At 39.1% G+C, this 19,710-nt stretch overlaps 1 protein-coding gene across 1 annotated transcript in view; it reads right to left on the bottom strand.

Moving 5' to 3' along the window:
• Positions 1–540: 540 nt before the first annotated feature.
• Positions 541–19,710, bottom strand: part of LOC126340575 (adipocyte plasma membrane-associated protein Hemomucin-like) — a 90,500-nt gene continuing 71,330 nt past the window's right edge. Inside the window, exons 6-8 of the mRNA XM_050001700.1 lie at positions 18,920–19,054; positions 4,590–4,863; positions 541–983 (exon numbers count right to left, since the gene is read on the bottom strand). Coding sequence (XP_049857657.1) covers positions 720–983; positions 4,590–4,863; positions 18,920–19,054 — 673 coding nt within the window. The 3' untranslated portion in view covers positions 541–719. The remainder of the gene's footprint in view (positions 984–4,589; positions 4,864–18,919; positions 19,055–19,710) is intronic.

Genomic DNA, 19,710 nt, shown 5'->3' with positions numbered 1-19,710 from the left:
ATGTAACTTAAAAACTTCAAAATGTGTGTTACATAATTCAAACTAGGAACATTACTCCCTCTCAGTATTGATGGGAGAACTTCTCTCATTTAGGCACATATTAAGCTCAGTGTATGTCTGAGTAACAGGTTTTAACACTGTACCAAAAGGAAAATCCACTTGAGAAAACAATAAAATTGTAAGTCATTACTTACCTTCATTACGTGGAATATTGCCAATAGCCCCCCGCCCCCTTCATCTTTCCCTCCCTTTGTCCTCACAACAGGTGAGCCGCTATAATCTGGGGTCTTAGTGACATGACCTTCCTTTTGTACCTTCTCCAACCTATCCCTCTCTCTTCCCCTAAGATAGAACTAATAGTACCAAAAACAAGGATATTTCGTGCTTATTTTTATATGTGGCTGTCAGTAGTACAACTATTTTCCATCCCAAAATATTGTAGTACTGCATAATAATTTAATGACAGCACTGAGAACAAATAAAGACAGACTTCCAGTCATTCAAGAAACAAATTCCACTTTCAGACCACACCACAGGTGATTATTTTTAATAGTGACTTTATTCTACACACTGCAAGGTATAAAGCTAAATCAGATGTGAACAGGTTATATAAAATGACATTACTAAAATGCAACAGAATATATTCAAAAGATAAAACAGTCAAAAATAAAATAACAAAGTTTAAAAAATCTTAATTAACATTCAGTCTTTATATTCAATTAATATTTCATTTCTGCTGTTGATTCCTTATTTGTCTTGATCCGTATGGAAATTCTGGGTGGTTTCTCTAATTTAATTCTTCCTATATATGTATTGTATGGGGATCCAAAATAGAGAGCGTCTTCAAACTCGACAACATCACTGATTCCTGAGAGAGTACCATCCAAGCAATGCATGCTCTCTAATACTTTTCCATCCTTACCTAGTCTCAATAAGGTAAACCGTTTTGGTTCCATAAATCGTACAGATTCAAAATGTCCAATCTGAAAAATAATTTTTATTAATTAATCAATCATCTTTAACTGACCATTTGAAAAGTTGTTATTTCAATGAAACAAAATTCATCTTTATAAATGACATCGTACAATATGCGTTAGATGAGTATGTGCCAAGCAAGATTGTAAGAGATGGAAAAGAGCCACCGTGGTACAACAACCGAGTTAGAAAACTGCTTCGGAAGCAAAGGGAACTTCACAGCAAACATAAACATAGCCAAAGCCTTGTAGACAAACAAAAATTACGCGAAGCGAAATGTAGTGTGAGGAGGGCTATGCGAGAGGCTTTCAATGAATTCGAAAGTAAAGTTCTATGTACTGATTTGGCAGAAAATCCTAAGAAATTTTGGTCCTATCTCAAAGCGGTAGGTGGATCAAAACAAAATGTCCAGACACTCTGTGACCAAAATGGTACTGAAACAGAGGATGACAGACTAAAGGCCGAAATACTAAATGTCTTCTTCCAAAGCTGTTTCACAGAGGATGACTGCACGGTGCTTCCTTCTCTAGATTGTCGCACAGTTGACAAAATGGTAGATATCGAAATAGACGACAGAGGGATAGAGAAACAATTAAAATCGCTCAAAAGAGGAAAGGCCGCTGGTCCTGATGGGATACCAGTTCGATTTGACGCGGAGTACGCGAAGGAACTTGCCCCCCTTCTTGCAGCGGAGTACCGTAGGTCTCTAGAAGAGCGAAGCGTTCCAATGGATTGGAAAAGGGCACAGGTCATCTCCGTTTTCAAGAAGGGACGTCAAACAGATGTACAGAACTATAGACCTATATCTCTAACGTCGATCAGTTGTAGAATTTTGGAACACGTATTGTGTTCGAGTATAATGTCTTTTCTGGAGACTAGAAATCTACTCTGTAGGAATCAGCATGGGTTTCGAAAAAGACGGTCATGTGAAACCCAGCTCGCGCTGTTCGTCCATGAGACTCAGAGGGCCTTAGACATGGGTTCACAGGTAGATGCCGTGTTTCTTGACTTCCGCAAGGCGTTTGACACAGTTCCCCACAGTCGTTTAATGAACAAAGTAAGAGCATACGGTCTATCAGATCAATTGTGTGATTGGATTGAGGAGTTCCTAGATAACAGAACGCAGCATGTTGTTCTCAATGGAGAGAAGTCTTCCGAAGTAAGAATGATTTCAGGTGTGCCGCAGGGGAGTGTCATAGGACCGTTGCTATTCACAATATACATAAATGACATGGTGGATGACATCGGAAGTTCACTGAGGCTTTTTGCAGATGATGCTGTGGTGTATCGAGAGGTTGCAACAATGGAAAATTGTATTGAAATGCAGGAGGATCTGCAGCGAATTGAAGCATGGTGCATGGAATGGCAATTGAATCTCAATGTAGACAAGTGTAATGTGATGCGAATACATAGAAGGATAGCTCCCTTATCATTCAGCTACAAAATAGCAGGTCAGCAACTGGAAGCAGTTAATTCCATAAATTATCTGGGAGTACGCATTAGGAGCGATTTAAAATGGAATGATCATATAAAGTTGATCGTCGGTAAAGCAGATGCCAGACTGAGATTCATTGGAAGAATCCTAAGGAAATGCAATCCGACAACAAAAGAAGTAGGTTACAGTACGCTTGTTCACCCACTGCTTGAATACTGCTCAGCAGTGTGGGATCCGCACCAGATAGGGTTGATAGAAGAGATAGAGAAGATTCAACGGAGAGCAGCGCGCTTCGTTACAGGATCATTTAGTAATCGCGAAAGCGTTACGGAGATGATAGATAAACTCCAGTGGAAGACTCTGCACGAGAGACGCTCAGTAGCTCGGTACGGGCTTTTGTTAAAGCTCCGAGAACATACCTTCACCGAAGAGTCAAGCAGTATATTGCTCCCTCCTAAATATATCTCGCGAAGAGACCTTGAGGATAAAATCAGAGAGATTAGAGCCCACACACAAGCATACCGACAATCCTTCTTTCCACGTACAATACGAGACTGGAATAGAAGGGAGAACCGATAGAAGTACTCAGGGTACCATCCGCCACACACCGTCAGGTGGCTTGCGGAGTATGGATGTAGATGTAAATGTTTGTGCAACTTGCACGTCAAGAATGTTAAACAACCAAAATAAAAAGAGGCAAGAAAAACAATTGACTCCCAACTTTTGCAGCACTTCTGTTTGAAGGAAGAGGAGTTTCAGAAAAAAATTGACCAGAGACAAAACGTGGGTTCATTTTTTTAAAATCAGAATCAGAGAGGCAGTCAATGGAATGACATCACAGAAACTCACCAACAAAGAAAAAATTCAAAACTGTGTAGTGGGCATGGAAAGTTAAGGAGGAAGAAAAAGAAACAGAAATAGGAGGCATTACTTTTTGACTGAACTTTGTACAACATGCATTAGACAAGTAAATGCTGAGTGAGGTGTGAGGGATAATAAAGAACCACCACTGAAGAGATTATCAGAACTGTATTTCTCCAAACTAGCTCAAATGCTTCTTTAAGAATTTGGGAGTGTCCATAAAATACCTGTTGAGGACAATTTTGAAACTTCAAAATGTCATCATATAGAATAAATAAGTCAACAAACCAAGCATTTCACTCAGAGATAGAGGAGCAGAGGAGATAATATCAGTGTCAGCAGCACATGGTGCAGCAATTTGTCCATATTATCTGGTGTAGGTGGGAGTTCGTGGCAGACTGCATCTTTAAGAGTGCTTCCACAGGAAAATAAATCAAGATGAGTCAAACTGAAGGACCTGGCAGGCCATTTTCCTGCATCCTGCCAAGTAGTCAGAGGATTTCTCATTAGTGGTGTTTACACCAAAGTTGCACATTCTGACTGCCTTACATCTCAGTTTTAGCACATTCTTTAGATATTTTTGTGAAAATTTGATTTGGCTCACCCTGTATACAGTTCTCTTTCACAATCTAACTATACATACAGTTCTCTTTCACAATCTAACTATACAAACAATAAGCACGTAGTAGCAGTATATAAGCAGCTATTACTCAATAAACTTGAGAATGCAGTGGCGTTAAAGAAGAACAGTATTTCTGTTCATTTTAATATGCTAAATTGAGCCTGATTAAGCAGAACAAATTTTATTACTGATTGATGTTATTTAATTATTAATTACATGAAACAAGGGAAAGGCAACCATTTATGTATAGAGGACACATGCATTGTGCACAGGAACACATAATAGAAAACAGATAACACTAGCTTCCGAGCTCTACCTAGCTAGTACAAGTGTGTAAGTTTGGCTGCCTGTGTGGTTGTTTGTGTGAATGTGTTTACTCTTAACAGAAAAAAGTAATAGCTCAAAAGCTAGGGTTAAATGTTTTCTATTACAAGTTTCTTCGTGCCATGCACCAGTCCTCTATATGTAAGTGGTTGTCTGACCCCTGTTTTATGTAATTTTCCATCCAGAAATTTCTATTATTAATTTTGAACAGCTGCATGTGTCTGTTAATGTGAACCTAAATTTGGGCCACTTTCCTGAAAGTTTTTCACCACGACAGAATGTGTACACTACCACTGAATGAAAGGACTGTTGATCTTCAAATAGTTAATACAAAATGCTTACATAAAGAGTGTACAGCTATAAAAAACATACCCAGTGAGTGGCTCTCTTGACGTAATAGTTAGGATAAAAACGTTCAATGAACTGAAATGGCATCTCCAGCAAACCCAGCAACCTGGCAAGAAATTTTCTTAGGACAGGATATTCACTAATGATGTGGTTAAATGCTGGATGATCTTTATCTGCTGGAAACGCTAGTGCAACAAAGTAGCTTCCTTTACCATCATGGCTCAAATTGTCAGGAAAACCTGGTAATTTATCCACAAATATATCATTTGACCCTTTCTTTGCACCTTTAAGATAGTATCTGTAAAAGAAGGAAAAAATTAGAATACAGTAGCATCTAAAAAAGAAGGAAAAAAGTATATAATCAACATTTCATGCCTGCATGTGTAACAGAATAGGAAAAAATCAATATTAATCCAGTGTCCCCCCAACCAAACATCATCATCATCATTATCATCTGCTTCACCTGGATCTCCTCAACACAGTGTTCCACCTTCCTAGACGTTGACCTCCTCCTCTCTGATGGCTCCATCTGCACCACTGTCCACATTAAACCCACCAACCACCAACAGTACCTGCATTTTAACATCTGTCATCCCTTTCGCACTAAAAAATCTGTCCCATACAGCATGGCCACCCAGGTGTTGTGTATCTGCAGTGACAAGAACTCCCTTGCTCAGAGTGCTGAGGGTTTCACCAAGGCCTTCACAGAAAGGCACTATCCCCCAGACCTGATTTGCAACCAGATCTCCCATGCCATTTCCCCCTTGCATCCCCAGTCCTTCAACCACCCCCATTAACTGGCCACAAAGGAGTCCACTCTTCATCACCCAGTACCATCCCAAACTGGAACAAATGAACCACATCCTCCGCTACGTGTTTGATCACCTATCATAATACCCTGAAATGAGGGACATCCTACCCCAGATCCTTCCCACCTCTCCTAAAGTAGTGTTCCATCGCCCACCCAACATCCGCAACACCCTGCTCCATCCCTATGCCACTTGCAATCCCACAAGGATCATATCCCGGTGGAAGACCCACGTGCAATACCTGCCCAATCCTGCCACCCAACACTTCTTATTCCAGTCGTGTCACAGGTTTATCCTACCATATCAAGAGATGGGCCAGCTGGGAAACTATCTATGCCATACACCAGCTCTGCTGCAACCACTGCACAGCTTTTTATATTGATATGGCTACCAATCAGCTGTCTACCAGGATGAATGGCTACCGCCAAACTATAGCCAAGGCGTGTTTCTCTGTTTCTGTTTTGCTGATGAAGACTATGACCAAAAGCTTTGTACAAGTATCTTTTAGTTGTGCCTATCTGCATCTCAACATTTCTTCTATACAGTAAGTATAGAGCTGGATTTTCCATTAGCGTAGGACCAGCAGAACAGTGACACCATTGGATGTGTAGACCCAGCAGCCCCAGGTAGCAGACAAATGCATTAAGGAATCTTCTTAGTGTGCACACACAAAAGACACAGGCTATGTGTATTCTGACAGCAGGTGGCCAATGACACAGACCATCATTACAAATGAGGCTTTGCTGTCACAAAGAACAGCAAATGAGCACTTACGGCTGTGTGCCCAGGTGGTGGTCAGGCTGTAGGAATGAGTGATGCATTCTTTGCACTATGACTGCTTCAACCACACTTGAGGCCATGCTTCAACCACACTTGAGGCCATTGCTCTAGATACTGCAAGCAAGAACAAATTTGTCTTGTTGTCTCAGAACATGGTGCTTTTCTAAAACCCAGAGAGAGAGAGAGAAAGAGAGAGAGAGAGAGAGAGAGAGAGAGAGAGAGAGAGAATGAATCACCAGAAGCAGAACCATTAGATTTACTTAGACAAACACTGTATACTCCACCAGCAGACATTAGTTTGTCAAAATCAGCTGTAAAATTATTCTCAAAAATCGTTAGGTCACAGAGAGAAGAAACTCTTCTTTTTATGTTGCTATTTCAAACCAAGTACTAAAAAGACCGAAGAACATGGGATAAGCAAGTGACCTCTAATTATAACCCTGTTTCCTTTCTTTTCTTGTTCACAAACATTTCTGAGTAGGTGCCTTACAACAAATTACTTTCCTGAGAATAACTCGTTAACAACAGCAAGCTTAGTGGTCAATGCAATAACCTTTTCACAACAGAATCCTTATCAGTGGTCAATGTATAATGCAAGAATCGCTGAGTTTTACCTTTTTTTTATTTTATTTAGAATATGGCAAGATCAAATTATGGGGCAGAACTGCTGGCCTTCACGTACCTTCAGGAGGTGAAATGTGTCCTATTGTCAAAAGACACACATAAAAGTGAAAGAAGAACTAACAGATCCTTCTTCTGGGAGAAAAGAGGAACTGGTTATAGAAGGATAAAATGAGAGAGAGGTCACACAGATCCAGGATGAGAACAATCCACCTGTAGTGGGAACAAGGTTGTACATAGATGAAGGGGAGTGACAAAGGTTAGAGAGAGTGTGTTTTGCCATAAATTTCGCACCCAGTATCCACATGTGTTGCTAAATGTACCTACAAACCTATATCATGGTACCACACACAGTTAAGGAGATATGACATCATAAGCACTGAGATGCATTTAAAACTGCTGCATTGTGCATGGTGTTTAAATTTATTACTTCTTTTCAACTAACTGTGTTTGCAACAAATTTTGCATACAGTAGCCACATATTCTGCTGAATGTACATACAAAGTTATATCATTGGATGACACACAGATTGAGAGATATGAAGTCATAAACACTGAGATGGATCGAAAACTGCCACATCGCATGTGACATACATCTTTGCTACTAACTCTGTTCATAACATATTTTGATGACAGTGCCCACACATGTTGCTGAATGTACCTACACAAATTTATAATTGTGCGACATACAGTTCAAGAGATATAATATCATAAACACTGAGATATGTAAAAAAATACCACATCATCCATAAGGTTGTAATACATTTATTCTTTACTACTAAGACACGCCTAATGTTGAGTCAGCTTAAGAAAATCCCTGACATCTGGCAGCACTTTTGACAGCTTTCAACTGTGAAGCGCAAATGGCTGTAGGTGCAAATGATGCTCTATGAAGAGGCAGCACCATAGAGATGCTTACAAAATCCATTGTAACAAGCGAAGCAGCTGAAATGGAATCATGTTCCTTAATATCGATACTGCACTTAAATATATGCACATTTCTTTCTGCAGCTGTTCCATAATTTAAACCCTGTTCTCACAAATACATGGAAAACTGTCAGTGTACTGATCATATGCCTCTCTATACCACATCCACATGACACTGCAAGGTGGAGGATGACATGGCAACTGGCAGACATCTATTGGGTCTTCAAGGCCCCTTAAGGAGCTACTTTCAAAGTGTTACATAGTCTGGTGCTGCAAGGTTATATACTTGTCACTGCAATTTATTTGTCTACTGGATTTTAAATTAACATCCAGGTTTCCTAAGGCATTTTTAATACATCACTAACCTGAGCTTTGTTTGGAGAGAGAGCACCTACCAAAATTGTATGTGCATGTGGTTGGAGTCGTCTCTTGTCTCGTTGACTTCTGAGTGGTTTCTGCCCCTGGGATAGCAACCCATGTGACTGCCTCATTAGTGCTATTGTTGTTGGTTTTTTGCACCCCCATCATTTCCACAAATTTCCTTAGCTTGCTTACGATTGTCTGGTACCTAGTGAAACTGATGAGGTGTTTCCAGAATGAAATTTTCTCTCTGCTGCGGAGTGTGCACTGTTATGAAACTTCCAGGCAGATTAAAACTGTGTGGTGGACCAAGGCTCAAACTCTAACTCAAATCTTGGTCCAGCACACAGTTTTAATCTGCCAGGAATTTCATATTGGTGCACGTTCCACTGCATTCTGGAAGTATACACCAAGCTGTGTCTAAGCCATGTGTCTGCTTCTTTCTTCCAGGAATGTCTGTCCATCAAGTTTCATAGGAGAACTTCTGTGAAGTGTGGAAGGTAGAGGACGAGGAAACGATAGAAGTAAAGCCATGAGGATAGGTTGTGAGTCTTGATTTGGTAGCTTAATGGGCAGAGCACTTGCCTGTGAAACGCAAAGGTCCCAAGTTTGAATCTTGGTCCTCTGGCACACAGTTTCAATCTGCCATGGAGTGTGATGACCATGGAGTGTGATGACGTATTTTGAATGTTGTAACGAGGATGATTATGTTTCAGCAATAAGAAATTTCTTTCAACCAAAAAGCAATGCTAATGTGAATCAGAGCAGCAGCCATCAGAATATAAAAATGTGGAACTGCTTAAATGTAACACTAAAGATCTAATTATTTGGCTAATATGTGGAGTCAGTAGGAATTTGTGCAGCAGCAGAAGTACAGAATGACAGAACATCATGAATAAATGGCTTAGTACTATTCAGGATAACATATAAAAGTTTTGTGCTCAGTGCAATTATTTATGGAAATGTTCAACCTTAGTCAAATGTGTTATGCTATAGCCCATTCAGCCACTAGTAAAATGGATTAAAGTTAAGATACAGTTGACTACAGTAAAGTGTGTGAAAGAATCAAGCAAGGTTTATCATTGCACTGTCCTCAGTCCTAAAATGAAGTAATGATTTTAGCTAGTGATTTTTGTCAGTTGTGTAATGAGAGTAAAGTTTTCATATAATAATATGATCTATTACTGAAGAAAGTTTATTCTGCAGATTCCTTATTTGAATATGAAGATTAAAGTAAGTTTATTTTCTAGTTAATGGAATAATGAAGCAAGTAAAGAAGCAAGGATAGATGGTAGTAATGATGCATTGATGAAATAACGAAGCAATAATAAGAAGTAATGAGAAATATGTTAGATAGGATACCAGTGCTTAAGAAGCCTGACTTTGCATTAGGCTAATTTTGGTGAATGCTCTCCTCTAGCTCACGAAGTTCATAAAGAAACTCTATGATGAAAATGGAGACATGAGTAAATATGACATGGTAAATATGTACAGACGCAAATCATTTTTGTGTAGTAGGACCTTTTTGTGAGTTAGGAAGCATGTTAAATATTTGTTATGTGAAGTGCAACACTCAAAAGAACAAGTTAAATGAAAGAGTAATGATCTGAAAACATAACAGCTATGTGCAATATAAACTGCTGCTTATTTTGTTTTACATGATATTGACTTTGTTAATTGTATTTTTTGGAACTGATAGCTTAAGGTAATAATGATGCAATAAAAGAAGAATATTTTTCATAATTGAATTGATAACAGCAACTCAAAATTAATATGAATATTCTGACAAGATCAAATGGTAATTGATAATTTGGGAATTTTGTGAGAATTTATATTTCAGATTTTACGAAGGTAGTAATCTAATTTCAGTGAAGTAATGTAATTATTTGAGACAGTTTCTATCCCCTTCCCTTATTATAGCCAGTAATTATGTAACAATGTTATGATAAGTAAAAATATATGTTTTGTCATGTTGAAAAGTGAACTGAATCAAACTGTTGGTTATAGGGACACAATTTCTATTCTCTTTGTATTATTTTAGGTAATTTTGTGAGTCAGTTTGAGAAGTAAGTACTGGGTGTCCATAAATAAAAGTTCCAGTTTCAAAATGTGGGGCTGTAGGGGGAGGGAAAGAGGGGGGGGGGAGGAGTGGAGGTTGAAAGGGGATTTGGAGGTGGGAATTGGGTACTGGGTTGAGAGAGAGGGCGGGTATAACATGGTACTCCACCAAGCTACGCTGAAGTGCCAAAGAAACTGGTATAGGTATGTGTGTTGAAATACAGAGACATGCACACAGATAGAATATGGCACTGTGGTCGGCAAAGCCTATATAAGACAAGAAATGTCTGGCACAGTTATTACATCAGTCACTGCTGTTACACTGACAGGCTGTCAAGATTTATGTGAGTTTGGATGTGGTGTTACAGTCAGTGCATGAGCAATGGGACACAGCATCTCCAAGGCAGTGATGATGTGGGGATTTTTCCTGCACGACCATTTCACGAGTGTACTGTGAATATCAGGAATCTGGTAAAAAATCAAATCCCCAACATTGCTGTGGCCAGAAAAACATTATGCAAGAACGGGAACAATGATGACTGAAAAGAATCGTTCAATGTGACAAAAGTGCAATACTTCCACAAATTGCTGCTGATTTCAATGCTGGGTCATCAATGTGAACCATTCAATGAAACATCATCGATATGGGCTTTCGGAGTTGAAGACCCACTCATGTACCCTTGATGACTGCACAACACTTAAGCATTACGCCTTGCCTGGGCCATCAACACTTGCATTGGGCTGTTGATGACTGGAAACATGCTGCCTGGTCAGACAAGTCTCATTTCAAATTGTATACGGGTATAGTGATAACCTAGCCCATCCAGCTAGCCGTGAGGCCTAACGCGCTGCTTCCCAAGCGGGAAGGCGTGCTGGTCCCTGGCACAAATCTGCTCGGCGGATTTGTGTCGAGGTCCAGTGTGCCCGCCAGCCTGTGGATGGTTTTTAAGGTGGTTTTCCATCTACCTCGGCAAATGCAGGCTGCTTCCCCTTATTCCACCTCAGTTACACTATGTCAGCAACTGCTGTGCTAACACTGTCTCCACATACGTGTACACTGTAATTACTCTGCCACGCAAACATTTGGGGTTACATTCGTCTGGTATGAGACGTCCCCGGAGGGAGGGAAGGGGGGACGGGGGGAGGCGAGGGGTCTGAAAAATAACCCTGGGGTCGGTGTGGGGCGGCGGTGGAATGGGTGGACTGCTGTGGCCTGTTTTGGGTTTTGAACCACTGAGGGCTATGGCGGGACGAAGGCTCTCTCTCATTTCTAGGTCCTCTGTTTAATACACAATACAATGATGATAACCTCATGAATCCATGGACCCTGGATGTCAGCAGGGGACTGTTCAAACTGGTGAAGGCTCTGTAATGGTGTGGTACATGTGCAGTTGGGACCCCTGACCCATACGTAAGCATTCTGTCTGATCACCAGCATCCATTCATGTCCATTGTGCATTCCAACAAATGTGGGCAATTCCGGATGTGGGCAATTCCAGCGGGACAGTCCGACACCCCACACATCCAGAATAGCTACAGAGTGGCTACGGGAACACTCTTATGAGTTTAAATACTTCTGCTTGAGCATATCTGGGACGCCTTCCAATGTGCTGTTCAGAAGAGATCTCCACCCCCTCGTACTCTTACGGGTTTATGGACAGCTCTGCAGGATTCTTGGTGTTAGCTCTCTCCAGCACTATTTCAGACATTATTTGAGTCCATGCCATGTCATGTTGCAGCACTTCTGTGTGCTTGCAGAGGCCCTACATGATACTAGGCAGGTGTACCAGTTCATTTGGCTCTTCAGTGTATATTTTCTACCTAACCAAATACTTCAATATTACATGAATATCCATTAAATTCATATTAATGTAGTCTTACTGCTCATAGCATGTGAAGATTTGTACCAAACATAATACATTATATATACATTTTCAAATATGGCACATGAGTGTACTACATTACGTACCTAAACCACATATTGCAGTATTACCCAAATAACATTAATTTCATATTTCTGTACTCTTATTAAAGATAGTGAAAGTAATGTTTTCAAATAATCAATGACTTATTGTTCCTATGCCCTGCACTGTATGATAACAAGTGTTATTAATTTTCAATGTGACATGCACTTGAGAATGACTATAAAGCAAAGCAGTGTGAATTAAATGAACAGTAATTTACATTCAAATGGCAGAAATTTTTTTCAAAAAGTTCAACATACTAGTTCAAAAAAATTTCAAATGTGTGTGAATTCTTATGGGCCTTAACTGCTAAGGTCATCAGTCCCTAAGCTTACACACTACTTAACCTAAATTATCCTAAGGACAAACACACACACCCATGCCCAAGGGAGGACTCGAACCTCCGCTGGGAACAGCCGCATCACTAGTTCCCCATGAATGAAAAATGGATAGTGCTTTCACCAGCATTGTGCTCTTTCAGCAAAGATGCTATGGGCCGCTGTCCATCCCACTTTACAAAGCAGAGAAGCCTCTTAACCCCATGTTCTGTGAATAGTCATCAACATCCAACCATTTAGCACCTAGTGGTAGTTTCACTGTCCTTCTGCCTCTTTCTGTAAAAGCTCACAACATAACCACATGAACATTCAACCAATTTCATCGTTTTCAAGGTAATCGTTCATAGGGTCTGCTTAATAATAATCTGCCCTTTGTCAAAGTTGCTTAGCTTAATGTATTTCCCATTTGCAATCCATATCCTCACTAGAATGATCACCTGCCCATGTCTGCTGCACTTACATACTTTTGTTACTGTGTCAAGTGCCAGCAATGCCACCAGGTGACTTGCAAGGCCATAGTTAGCAGTGGTCATAATGTTTTGGCTGATCAGTGTTGACAGTGTACATAACAGAAAGAAACTTGGGGACAATATTATATAAAGATAAGAGCACTTAGATGAAGATAAGATGGCAAAAATGATATTGGGAGAAGAATTTATCAAAGCACTGATTGACTTGAGCAGAAACAAAGCCCCTGGAGTACCTCATATTCCTTCAGAATTGTTGAGATCCTTGGGAGAGAGAGCCTGGTGTGTAATATATATGAGACAGGCAAAATCTGCTCAGACTACATGAAGAACACTCATCTAATTCCAGAGAAGCCATGTGCTGTCAGGTATGAATACTACAAAACCATCTGTTTAATAAGTCATGATTGCAAAATGTTGACACAAATGTTTAAAGAAGAATGGGATTTTCATAACATCAGCAGGAGCTCTGTGCACTTTGTACACATGTAGTCAAAAGCTGTCATTATGTTAGCAAGGAAAACATGTATGAGCTAAATCACAATTTAATTTTAGTTAATTTAAACAACAATATAGGGAACTTATATTACATTGCCAATTTACTATTTGGTTAAACAAATCAGAATCTTTCATATCATTTTATTACTGCAGCTGACATATCAATATATTACAACACTTCTTTAAATACATACTGAACAAAAACACCCTTTCATTGCAATATAAAAGGACAAAGGCTTTATATATTGAAGAAGTATCAGTTATCACAAAGTTCCTTCCATCTACAAAGTTAGTTGTCTCGCACATTTTCGGGAAATGCTTGACACTTCTCACTGTATGCACTGTTTTTACATGTCCTTTGCAAACAAAGCTATGGCATGAGTTACACCTTAAGGTAGTAGATGTGTTTCTTGCTTGTCTACATGTCACACACAGACCTCTTTTCTTGTTGGTAGGCTCTTCAGTTCTTTCAACATATTGATCTTTGTAACCACAAGGAAAGTTGCAGTGTTGGCAGGAAGTGAAGGTATATCAACTCTTACAACTAGTTGAGACTTCATAAGAGACTGTGCTAAATCTTTTTAAAAAATCTTATCTTCTTTTTTGGATTTGCCTCATTTGCATGAAAAATCATTTGACTATTGATTCTTGCTATATCCATAGGATACAACCAATCGCCAGCTTCTTGTCATCCATGTAACAGAACTCGCACCTCCCAGTTGATGTGGTGTGTTGACTCCTTCCTTTGTTATATTTCAATCCAAAACTATCTCTAGTTTACATGTAACTTCATCAATGGTTCCAAAATTGTACGGAAAGTAATATAACTGCCTTGTTTTGTTTCGGCACATTCAAAACTAGTGTCTTATCATTCTGAAAACCAAATAAAAAGGAGTGGATAGCCCTACATTTCCCAGGTAAATATTCTTGTTAGATCTTGCGTTTGTTTTTTCTCAACGTGTTGATGCATGTTAGTCGCTTATTCAAAAGGGAGTTGGCTAAGGAATAGCTAGTGTACCAATTATCCATTGTAATACTTCTTCCTCAGCCTTCAGTGTGGGTAACTAGGCTTCCTACAATACCACAGTCCTTTACGTTGTTTTCCACAATATACTTCAATATTACTAGTGAAGAATGTTTTAGCATCTTCTGAAACAATATTCTTTATCCCGTACTTCATTGGTTTGTTTGGGATATACTAAACAAAAGAACAGCGACCTCGAAAAGCTTGCACTTTTTTGTCTACTGTCACAAATTGTCCTACATTATAAGCGTTCTTGCAGTTCACTATAGAGGCATCCAATATTTGCCTTATTGCAGCAAGTCTATCAGTTACTATTCTTTCTGGCTTTGTACGCTTGTCGTCAAAACAGATACATCATAAAAGGAACAGAAATCTTCTGTGCCTCATCACAGCTCTCATAATCTCCATACCAGTAACATCTGCTGTCCACAGTTCAATGACATTTGTGTGGTTTGCTTTTTTAGTCCTATTGAGTTACAGCAATCCCAATGATGCCATTATTTCACACCTTGTAGTTTTATAGCATCTCTTTCTCTGGAATATTGTACACATTCTTTCTTAGATTGAATGTATATGTAACACATGCAGGACCATGGAATATTTTCACAATATTTTATTTCTGTTTTTCAAGCGACATTAGGACATATTTTATTCCATTTACTTGTTCTGTCCCTCCCAATAAAAATATCACCAGTGGAGCGTGGCTCTTCACAGTTATCATCTGAATTGTGGACTTGATCAGAATCTGAATCATGGTCACTTTATGTGATAAATTCCTCTTCTTCTTCAGAGTTGTCACCGTTTTTGTTGTCTGATACAAGGCTGAACACTGGATCCCCATTGAGGATCCAATAAAGCTCATTGTCTGTCAGCTTTGATCTCGCCCCACACAGTGATATACCTGCTTGTTACGTGTGATCATTTGATTCAGTTAAAAAGGAACAAAATAAAAGTGAAGGAAAAATTACTTACATGACTCAAAATGTGGCGTATTTTGTACACTAAGATGACACACTCGCATTTTATTTTAAATAACTGTAACTCACAAGAACCTATGACAACACAACTTCTCACTGTGCTATCTGAAATAATAATGCAGGAATAGATAGGGGCTTGCTATCGTTAAACAACAATGGAACTGTGCAGGACAATTTTCTTTGCGGTTGGCGCACTTTATACAGAGGTGCGCCTGCTTGAGGGTTAAATTCACTCTTGTTATTAACCACGAATACAGTTAGGGGTAAATGTATTGGGACATAACTGTGGACAATCCCAAGATCCCAGAAGAGAATCCCAAGGTCCCAAGGCAATAAGATGTATGGTTATAAATTTTACATGCTATCCTTACCAAGCACTTTTATAGAATAAACACTTCTTTGAGCTTTGTTGTGTTGTCTCAGAAGATTATGCCACAGGAAAGAAATGTGTAAAAGTATGCTAGCAAGCCCAACTGGAGGTCCACACAATGACTGAGACTTCTAAGTGTAAAGCTGTCAGAAGTGATCCTTTTGGTTAGGTCATCCACATGCTGGTGTCACCACAGTTTACTACACATCTGTATGCCAAGGGAATTTACACATCGAGACTTATCCAATGTGTGCCCATTGATCACTACTTCAGGTACGTGTATGTCATTTTAATTGTTTGTAATTGCATACTATAGGTCTTTGTAGGATTATAGGTCAACTATTTGCTGTGAGCCAGTTGTAAACTTGCCCCATTATTCCCCTGGCTCTGTCTGCTATGGGTGTGCAAACATCAGACATTTTCAAGAGTTGTCCATCATACTGGCAAATCACTATCTTAATATATATGCAGCTGAGACTATGTTTATATATCTGAAAACTCCTGCCATGCCCCTGGACCAAAGTGGACCAAATTTGGCACCCAAACTCATTTCTCCCAAGGAAACCAACACAGTGGCATTTATAACGCTCTAGCTCTAATACTTGCAGAGATACAGACATACAATAGCATCAACCTGCATTATCCACCAACTCTGCAGGGTAGCCTACATGTCAGGTCCCTTATGGGTGATCAGGTAGGCAATCCGCCATATGTGGATGTATTGCCTCCCCCATAGCATATGTCCATCCATTCCCTTCCTTCTGCAGCAAATAATGTGTCGTTTCCAAGTTGATGACCATCAGTACATCATAGTAAGAATACTAAATGCAATGTGATCATACACCCAGAGCGTGCCCCACATTGTGTGGTTGCTGGACGTACACCATGCTCTTAGTGCAGGTATAGACCACTGTATTTACCCAGTTTGAAACACTGTATCATTTTATCCATCCAGTGTGAAATAGCTATATGCTTCCATCCAAAAAAATTGTTCAAATGGCTCTGAGCACTATGGGACTCAACTACTGTAGTCATCAGTCCCCTAGAACATAGAACTACTTAAACCTAACTAACCTAAGGACATCACACACATCCATGCCCGAGGCAGGATTCGAACCTGCGACCGTAGCAGTCGCACGGTTCTGGACTGCGCGCCTAGAACCGTGAGACCACCACGGCCGGCCTATGCTTCCATCCCCATATACTTATGTACAAATGCTGCATTCATTATGTATCTGACAAGGATGTGCGACATGGCTGAATAGTGTTGATACGTCCCAACAATAGACATGTGGTTGGCAATACCTGGGGGAAGGTTGAGATGGAGAGAGAGGGAGGTAGGAGGGAATGGGAAGAGGACAGCACGGGCAGGAGGGGATGTACAGAGAGGAACTGGGAAGAGGAGATGGACAGAGATAGGAGAGAACGAGACGGGCAGAAAGAGGGGGAGGTGTAGATGGACAGAAAAGAGGGAGGGAAGAGCATATGGGCTGAGAGGTGGAAGGAATGATGGACTCATAGGAGTTGTGCACTTTGTATAACACATACATGTATGCAGGTAGAGCAGGAGAAAAGTCTACTATAGATTATGAACAGAGTAAGCCAATCACTAAAACTTTTGAGATGTTGCATTTAATTTATTCTCTACTCTTAATTTAGTCTTATACCTGTAGCACCATTTGTTTATGTGGTCATCTCTTCTGTAGAGTTATAACATGACTTCAAAAATGCCTTTAATTCCAAAACACTTTAGTACTGCTGGTATAATTTTTAAGGTACACAGCTGAAGGCCTTGGCAAGATCACAAAAAAGAACAACAGGGCAATTTTTCTTGTTGAGTTCTATCAGAATTGCGTTTGTGAGATTAGATATTGATTTCTCAGTAGAAAGAAGCCAAACTCTTGTTTTACACATACTTGCTTTGACTACTGATAAGAATACTATTAGAGCTACATACTTAGGGTATTTTCATTCAATTTGTTATATCACATCATTCTTTGGGGAAAATATCTGAAAATATTTCTTGTTGCTTAGAAATGAGTAATCTGAATTCTTCGTGGAGTATGTCCACAATATTCATGTGAGATTCTCTTCTGAAAATTAGAGATTCTTATAACAATATTGCAATAAATCTTTTCCCTTAAGTAATAATTAGAATTATTCCCTAAAAGATAGTTCCTATAAAAAGTCATAATACAAGATCAAAAGATGGCTTGCACAACATTTCAAAAAAACAAATGTGAGACTTGTGCAGGAGTGAGTCCTTTATCTGAGCACAGCAGTGTGCACTTCTACATCTACATCTGTGCTCTGCAGACCACTGTTAAGTGCTTGGCAGAGGGTATGTACCATTGTACCAGTTTTTAGGATTTTTACTCATTCAATTTACATGTGAAGTGCAGGTATCAAAAGTGTTGTTAATGCAACACCTCAATTTGATAGCCAATTGAAAAAATATGTTTTTGAAGAATCTATTTATTTACTTGGTTAATATTTAAGATAAATAATTAAGCAGATGTAGTTCTATGTATTTCAGAAATGACACATTAGCTAAAACTTCATCCAATCTGGCATGCAGCAAAACTTGATGAAGTGCTTAATTTTCAATTGTAAGATATTTTAATTTAGTGTAATTGAGATATGCATGAATTATAATAAGTCATTTCATATTCAAATCACATCATTGGAGTCTGCTACATGGTCTTTTGTTTACAGCATTGTAATTCTGCCATGTAAAACTTCACTCATTCCACATTTTAGGAATTCATTGCATCAATGGACTGGATATAAAAATAAATAAAATAAAACTGAATGATGGCTATAAAATTCTTCTGTCTGTTGCTTTTAAGTAACACCTGGTATGAACCTTATTCCTGTTTCCAAATTGCATCTGGTTTGTGACAGTTTCTAGCAATTAGTGTGCACTCTACAGGATATTAGCCTGATCAAATCACAGAGATGAATCACATGATAATCTTAACAGTGTTTATTTATACGCCTAATTTCGGTTCTTCTGCTCTCAGCATTGTTTAGTTGCATTTTACGTGGACTTCAAAACATGAAAACAATAATCTCGTGCTGTGTGCTACAGATTTTTGCACTCTTTTTTTAATTTCTAGATATACTAGTTACAGTATAAAAAAGCATATTGTTTCCTCGTACCTGCGAATTTGGGAACTGAGTGTCTCAGAAACCAACACAAAATCTTCATCGTCTGATAAAAGTACACCATTGGCAAAATGCAGCTTTTCAAGCAATACTTCACTTGTATTCGTTGTGGGGCTATACTTTAGCAACCTGTATTGAGAAGAGATAAGTGAAAATGTATCTGACATCACAGTTAAAAGACTCATTGAAATAATTAAGTCTAAAAAATAATGAAATGGCCTTATCTTACACAGAATGGGATTACTACCACTGGTGAAACATAGACTACACTCATTTAAAATGTAGCTGTGAAAAAAAAAAAAAATGTGTTACACATGTAATTATAATTCACATTAGATGAGCCATAAAAAATCATCAAATCAGCAATAACTGTTTTGTGTAGGTGATCTATGGTCATCAGAAACTTTACAACTACAACTCATTTTAAATGCAGTCGACAATGGCAAACACAGTGGGATGTAATTATAACTCATATATGACTATTCATAACACATCACCAAGTCAGGATCAATACTTTTCAATAAATGCAAACTAAGAACTTGACCATCCAATTGCTGAACATTCTGTGGTCAACAACACGAATGACTTCAGCAGCTACTTCACTGCATGAGACATTTTTATACTTCCTTCCAGCACTAGTTTCTGTGAACTGTGGGATTTGTCTCTACAGCATATCCTGCACTCTTGCAATCCTGCTGACCTAAACATCCACCACCTTGTTTCCCATTGCCTCGCCTTTTCCCTTCTCTCTTCTGCCCCCACCATTCCTTTCCCATTTAGATTGT

Source organism: Schistocerca gregaria, chromosome 1 (assembly GCF_023897955.1).
Source record: "Schistocerca gregaria isolate iqSchGreg1 chromosome 1, iqSchGreg1.2, whole genome shotgun sequence".
NCBI lineage: Eukaryota > Metazoa > Arthropoda > Insecta > Orthoptera > Acrididae > Schistocerca > Schistocerca gregaria.
The sequence above is the reverse complement of the archived record's forward strand: the minus strand, read 5'-3'. Positions and strand labels throughout refer to the sequence as shown.